Raw genomic sequence first — 8,534 nt, 5'->3', positions numbered from 1 at the left:
CTTAGCTAGTTCTGTTCTTCATGCTCAATAACACTATCTTTAAGTAACCATATGTTTTGGTAAAGCTTAGTGATAATACTCATCCATACTTACTTACGGATAGCTGCGCGGCACTATCTGGCCTTACTTCTCTTCTCTTGTTCAGATCAAGTCGCCTTTAGATAGTCATCGACCTGACTACCTTGATTCAGTTCACAGGTACGTATTGGAACGGGAGCTAAGCTAACAGGAACAGGGAGAAGCGATCCTAGGGTTTGACAATACCAAGCTTCTTGATCCTGCAAAGCTGCTGACAGTTATAGACTATCTTAATAATTTTATAATAGTTAAGAAGTATATTACCAAAACCTTTATAAAAGAAGCTAGATATAATATAAGTTATATAAATCAGCGTCGGTGCTGCAAGCTTTAAAAAAGATTATTCAAGATATAAAATACTAGTATTAATAAAATATTACTATATTATATCAAGGAATTTAACAGCTTTTGTATTAAATATCTTAACAATACTAAGTCATTCTTAATAAAAAGAGTTCAGTAGTAGAATGTGTTATACAGCCCATATATTAAATAACTTGAAAATTAAGTAATTAAAGAGAATGAAGAAGATTATACAGGAAATTTCTGGCTGAGTCAGCCATATATAACAGCAAGACTTGATATTTATAAAATATCTTAAAATAATAGTAGAAACATGTGGTTTTCTAGTATAGAAAAAATAATCTTTCAATCTTCTGAACTATATAAGGTGTCTTTTAACAAACTTAGGGGCTTTTTTGATATCTAAACAGCAGGAGAAGTAAATAGAAATAAGTCTATTTTTATAATACTTCTGTCTAAAGATAAGAGTCTTCTATTTATTTACTCTATTATTCCAGTGCAAGAAGAAGATATATTAAAAGTCTTTATTAAGATGATTCAGTATTTAGAGAATTTTGATATTATATATAGTATATCTAGTCTAGAGAATAAACTTTGGCTAGATTACTTACAGATTACTAGAATACTAAATCTAATAAGGATAATATTACCTGATAAGGATATTAACGTGTCTCTTTAATAAAAGCTACATAAAGAGGGAGGAAAACAAGAGTTATGAATGATATAGAGGATGTCAATATAGACTATTAAAGTAATTAATATATTTAAAGAACTTATACATGCTGCTTCTCAGAAAAAACAGTGTTTTTTATACCAGTCACTGGCTCACGCATAAAGAGGATTTACTATATAAAGAAAGCTTCAGTTTATTATATTTTCTTATTTTATTCTATATTAAGGCTTAACTAACTAAATAATAAAGCAGAAATTAATTTGATATTTATCCTAAGATACTGAAAATCTGAGTAACTATATAACCTTGTCCTTACAGGCTTGACTCTTTGGTTCTATAACTTAATTATTATAGAGATTCTTCTTACTAATTATTTAATTAATTATATAGATTATAAATTCATTATTTATTAAAGCTTATAAGACTGAGTTATTATCATGATTTTATTTCAGCATGCATGAAGAGTTAGAAGATAGACTAAGTAAAGTATAATAATATAGTAATTATACTAGGATTCAAGCAGTACCTAGTTTATGATTATTAACCAGTATTCTATAGATAATATGAAGACCAGGATAATAAGCTTATTAAATAAGTGATCTAATATAGATCATGATTGAGAGACTAATATCAGAAAAAAATAATAAGCTGACAGTTATAAACTGTATCAGATTATAGAATATTATTATAAAAAAGCCAGTATCTATAAGTAGAAGTATTTAAGCTAAAGCTTCCTATCCAGAAACAGAAAGCTAGTGACTTTGGTCCTAGTTCTTAGAACAGTTGTCCGTAATCCTGGTCAGATCTTGAACTGTGGACTATAAGCTAACTTAGTCTGCAGACAGCTAACTAGTGTCTTAAACAGTTTACTGTCCATGTAGGTTACTGATCTGAAGCTCATGGTCTATTATAGATATAAAATCTATAATAAAGATCTTAATTACTCTAATCCTCTATTTAAAGTCTAATTACTATATTATTTAATTCTCTGTCTAGATTACTATAATCTTTTTAATTTATACTGTTCTCTCAGACTACTGCTACTCACCTAAAGTGATTATTATTATAAAAGTTTAATCAAATGCCAGTACTGATTTTAGCCAGTCTATTAACTCTTATTAACTTTATACCAAGGCTTTGACTTATCTAGCTTATATTATCATCAATACTTTTTCAAGTAGGCTTATAAAGAAACAGGCTGGAGATTAGATAAAAATAAATAAATATTATAAAAAACTTGCTCTAATATAATATAAATTATAGAAATATTTATTAAGAAATATACTAGACAATGTCTTTTATAATCTCTAACCATAATACTTATTTAATTATAAAAATCTTTGCTGAATCATAAGTTAAAGAAGGTTCTTAATACTTTAAACAGACATGCCGGTGCACAGCAGATGCTTAAGTATTTTGATAACTTAGTAACTTGGTGCTAAATATTTTCTAGATCTAGATCTATACTTCTAGATCTAAGATGTCTCCAGAACTATTATCTATAGCTATTATGGCCAGGCTATGCTGTCCGGGCCTAACTACTTGACTTCATAAGTCCCGGTTGTTGTTCTACTGTTCTTTATTCCGGTTGATAAGTAGTCTTTTAAATAACTAAATATAATAAAGTCTTTTTCTAAATCTTTATAATCAGTATAACAGTCATTACTTGTGGCCCTGCTATCCTTGACTAGAAGAAAGTTATTATTATAAAAAAGACTTAATAAGTATGCACCCGTGCTGCATGCTTATTCTTAATAAATAGAATAGATAATCATGAACTAGCACCCCATGTGCTGGTGTTTAAGACTGATATTAATAAGATACTTCATCCCTGACCTCTACTTATTAATACCGTGTTAGCTGAAGCTGAGAGCACCCTTATATCCTATTATTATAAGAGATAGGCTATAATATTTATTTAGATTACTTATTTACTATATTATTTCTTTTTTTATATATAAATTAGATTATTATTATCTAAAGTCATTATTCTAGCTTATCTTAGCTCACCCTTGCTCACCCTCCCCGCGCGACCTCTCAGCCGACCAGTTAGCTATAAGAGAAATAGAAATTATATATATCTATCTCGCATTTTTACAGACTTGGATATTCTATTAACAAGATAAGACTAATATTTATTATAATAATATAACTGTAAAGGATACAGAAATACTTTTTAGATAATCTAAAATCAAAGCACTAACAACAATATTACTAAAAAGATAACTTATTCTTTAAAGTCTTTAAGTACTGTCACGAGTGTGATACAGATATATTTATCATGATTTAAAATAAGTAAACTAGCCAAATCTTATTCTTTAACTCTAATAATAACTGGCCCTTATCACTGAAGAAGCTGGTAGAATATTCTTCTATAATAATATTAAAAGTATTATTCTGATAAGATAATATATAGATTTTATATTATCTAAAACTAAAATAGATTATATAAAAAGAGTTAGTTGCTAAATATATTATTAAAAAGTTATAGAATATTTTAAATAACTAGTCACAAGCCCAGACAACTGAAAAAAATCATAAGTAACAGGATTAAAAAATAAGAATAAGATTATAATATATAAAAATAAAATATAAAGACTCCTGAAGTATAAATGATACTAGATTTTATAATTAAGCTTTAGCTAAAACAGGCAGTATATACTTGTTATATTATATTATCTAGATTTTTAATATAAGGATTAATATTATTTTTTTACTTTTTATTATTTATCTGAATTAAAATAATATAGATTAACTTAAGCTTTGTGTATGCTCCAGTACTTCTACTATATTATTATATTAATTACTATAGACTTTATAGATTAGATATAAGATCTGCTTAATATTTATTATAAGAATATATAAGATAATCTTTTTATCATACTTTAACTTGTCTAAGTCTTCAGGCTACTATATTCTTAGTATATTATTAATAAATTATCTAACCAGATTATTTAGATCTAAATTAATAATATAACTTTTATATGGTATATAATACTCTAATCATTACATTATCAGGTATTATTCTGCTTAATTATTACAAACTATGATCTAGAGTCTGCAGATCCCTAAATCCGAAATTTCCTCTTGTCTTAAATAATTAATAAGCTTAGTATTCTATTTAGTCTAGCTATATTTTCTCTTATATACAGCTCAGAATTTCACTAAAAACAAGCTGGTATATCTTAGCTAGACAGACTAGACTATCTTCTCAAACTAATATAATCTTAGCAGATAAAGAAAGTCTGTTCAAACAACTTAAATCTATCTAGACTATCTTAATCTGATAAAAATTATTTTATCTTTCTAGACTGATAAAGTCTTAATAGACTATTATATTCTCTTCAGAAAATAAGAGTTTTTATAAAATAATGGTTATAAATACAGTATAAATCCTTATTCTCTGTATTCTTAATACTGGAAGTTTAACTATATAACTAATCACTTTTACTAGTAAAAAACATATTATCTGTTATATCTTCTAAATGTCTTATAATATTAACAGATTTTTAAGATTATTTCTAGATAATATGCCAGAAATTAATAATAAAATCCCTATTTTCTATCAGCAGCTTCTGGAACCCGGTACTTTTACTTATTTATCTAAAAATAAATATAATATAGATTATTATTAATATCTTAAGAGCATTATTTAGTATTATATCTTAATAAGAAGCCTGAATTAACTTAGTTATTATATCTATATTATCTTTATATAATATAAAGCATGATAAGATTATTACTAGCTTATCCAGAACCAAATCTGCAAGTAAAATAATATTATATTTATTAATTAAAATATATAGTTTTATATATCTAAAAAAGATAGATATAAAATCATTTTTAAGAGTATAATTGCCTCTTAAAACAAACTTTTCTTTTCTTTTAAATAAGATATTATTATACTAATTTATATATTATATACTGAGATTTTTGAATCTGTCTTACAGATAATGACTCTAGATACTTTTTTCTCTGTAAGATAATACACATCCATTAAAGGGATTATAGGTCTGTGCTACTTCTTCTTCTGGCTCGTCTTATGCGACCGTTAATTCGTCGACATAATCTTCAAGAGACTGAGACTTTTTCTCTGATAACGGTTCAAGGCTCGAGTGGTAGCCTTTCTTTTTCTTTTACTTGTTCTTCTTTCTTACTAATAAGGAGAAGTATCTACTTTAATCACTAGCTTTAGTTTATTTTTTTACCATCCTTAATACTGATACAAGTATCTAATAAGATCTTTCTATATATAATAATAGTATATAATTATATATATAAGCATACTTATATAATTAAATAAATATATTCTTATTAATCATCTCTAACTAGTTAACATGATGAGACTTTGCCTCTAGTATTAGACTATTTAAAAGATAGTATAATATTAATAATAAGTTAGCTAGAGGATTAGAGTATACAGTGATCTTCTTTCTTATAAAATTAATAATAAAAATAATAAGATAAGATAAGATATAATTATTATATTATTAATATAAGGTTTTCCTTTTTTATAGTTTATTTAAAGAACTTTAATTATTTGGATAACTTACAGGGCAAAGTCACTGTCCATTATTGTGGTTATAGCGAGACTGAGTAGTATAGCTTTGGAGATTGTTGGATAAGGGAAGAAAGCAATGGTGGGGCTCTTATTAAGATAGTAACTATATTTTAATATTACTTGTAGAAAGCATGACAAGGCTGACATATTACAGTTGGCAGTGTGGGGTTGTTGAATTACTAAGTGCCAAAAATTTATAACATGATAACTATACAAGGATAACTTATTGTCTATACACAAGCATGGGAGTGGGTATATTAATTCTTCATATATATTGGTTTTATTTCTTGACTGGATTGATTTAATGTGACTATCTAAAATTATAATAAAGATTTGACTGAATAGAATTAAGCCCTCTTGACAGATACCATGATTCAGTAATCACAAGTGAGACCACAGGTAATCAAAGATTATGGGCAAGGGAAGACTGCGGGCAAGAGAGGACTGCGGGCAAGAGAAGACTGCGGGCAAGGGAAGACCGCAGTCCTAGTTTAACTGTGATCCCTATTTATTACAAGCCTCTTAATCACACTATTTCCATCTGCAAAGGTTCACTCAAATAACTTTCTATAATTAGAAGGCTTATATACTAGCCTTAAATATTGATCATATACAGTTCACAGATCTAGACTTGTTAACCTAGATTTAGAAAGATTTCAGAGCTAAGTAACTAAGCTCTGAAAATATCTAAGCAAGTATTAAACACTGGCCTGTGCATGCATGTCTGCCTAGCATATTAATAAGATAGATTCTTATTAATTATAAAACAGCTCTCTACAGTTAGTTTTACACTGCAGTCAGTTTTACCATATCAAGGATTTACTGATTAGCCTTTTTATTAATAAAATAGGTTACTGTATATATTCTGTAGTATTCTTATTATTTCTCAATCTTTATTACTGTAGTCTGATAGTAAAGTCTATATAATATTAATATTATATTATTTATAGAAAAACAGGGCAGGATAGATTATACAAGCATGGATGGCTCTTTTATAAAGCAGAGAGAAAATAAAGAGAGAAATAAAGAAAAAATAAAGATAGAGTCCTATTATTAAGTTATATATAATCCCTAATATCTTAGTATCTTTAATTTTACTGTAGAAAATTTTTACTAATATTAAATAAAACAAGCTAATTAATGATTATATTTACTTTAATCTCTATAATTAATTTAAAAAGATAACTTATTATTAGTCCTCTATAAATTTTTAAAACTAAATAAGTATTATTTTCTGAAGATCCTCATAGCTGCTAGATAAGTAAAGTTCTTATCTTTATTATTAATATATAATATTTAGACAGTATAATTAAAAAAGTTAAAGTACTAATATAAATAAAAGATTTGGTAAAATAAGAACTATAATTAACAATATTAAAGAATAGATGTCTCTTTATAAACATTAAAATAAAACTAGAAAAATTATTATTTAAAAAACTTTAATACTTTTTAATAAAAATATAGGTTATTATTTTATATTAATTTACAGATAAATAGTAAATACTGATTTTACTTCTATCAGTATATATTTAAAGAGAGATAAATAAATAAAGATAATATTGTTAGATAATATAGCAGAATATATAAAGATATATATTAAGTTAATAGTACTATCAAGATATATATAATAATAATCAAAAGTGATTAATAACAATTAAGTATATATGAAACCAGATCTTAAAGTAAAGATTTAAAAGATGATTATTAGATTAGGCTAAGAATAGTTAATAACTAATATAAGATGATTCCGCATACTATCTATATATGATTTATTATATATTTCTTATATTTTAACTCTTTATTATAAATATTACATGTGAGATACATGTTCTTGAAGAAATATTTAACATGCTTATTAATAAAGTATCTACTGAGAGATCTTAGAGTAATATACTTTCTGAATTATTTGATTGTAAGAAGCTTGGAATTTACAATATATAGAAAGCAGATAATTAGTCTTTTATTTAAAGATTTGACGCAGACTGATAAAATCACTGATTAAAGCTCTGTTTTATTCTTAATTACTAAACACGGTTCTTGTTGCTTTGGAGGGGGTGTAGATAGTAATATATTATTAATATATTATTTTTAGAAAATATTTAGTTATCTAATAAGTAATCCTTCTTTTATATTATAGAAAGTAATAACCGTATTAATCGCGGAGATTTAATACTGATATTCTTTCTTGATAATAGAGTTAGGCATGGTAAGAATCATATTAATTAAGAATATATGCTGGAAAATCATATATCTGGTTTATTCTAGTATATATATTATCTTCTTATCTACCAATTTTCCGGAGAGTTGCCGCTTGCTATTGATTACTAGCTATTTATTCTTATATTATTCTAGATTTTTATATATCAGGTAATTGTGCTGCTGCTATTACTTATTTTAAAACTTATATTATACTTGCTGGTATTATTAATTTATCTTCTTACTCTATTTCTTACAAGTCTTGACATGTTTCTGTGCCTGGTGACTGGCACACAGCAGCTTCTCTACTATTTATTGAAAATTTAAATTAAATTATTACAGAAGTTCTTCTTTTACTGTTTTATAGACTTGCTTCTTCTTATTCTAAATCTGTTTATATTGGTAAATATGTTCCTGTAAAATATATATATAAAGTATTTTATTAATATAACTAATATTATCAAGCTTATACAGTTATTAAGAATTAATTAACCAGTTTATAAAAGCGGCAAAGCGCATTAACTGCTTTTAGGCTAGTAAATTCTAGATAATTATCTAGATATTGATATATATGCCTATACTGTAGTATTTTATATATATATTGATATTAATATATTATAATATTATATTTTAGATCTTGTTTGTCATGTTTACTGCAAAAAAGAAGAAGGATTAAAATTAAGTAATCTAAATAAGAAAAAACTAGATAAAAAAGACTTATAA

At 25.7% G+C, this 8,534-nt stretch overlaps 1 protein-coding gene across 1 annotated transcript; it reads left to right on the top strand.

Moving 5' to 3' along the window:
- Positions 1–787: 787 nt before the first annotated feature.
- BO94DRAFT_464764 (uncharacterized protein) lies at positions 788–1,060 on the top strand (the record flags this gene model as incomplete). The annotated part of the gene is made up of 1 exon (XM_025608082.1): positions 788–1,060. A coding segment is annotated over one exon (273 nt), but the record flags the coding sequence as incomplete, so codon positions are not given.
- Between the last annotated feature and the right edge of the window lie 7,474 nt (positions 1,061–8,534).

Source organism: Aspergillus sclerotioniger (genome assembly GCF_003184525.1).
Source record: "Aspergillus sclerotioniger CBS 115572 chromosome Unknown BO94scaffold_12, whole genome shotgun sequence".
NCBI lineage: Eukaryota > Fungi > Ascomycota > Eurotiomycetes > Eurotiales > Aspergillaceae > Aspergillus > Aspergillus sclerotioniger.
This window is presented reverse-complemented; position numbering and strand designations above follow the sequence as displayed.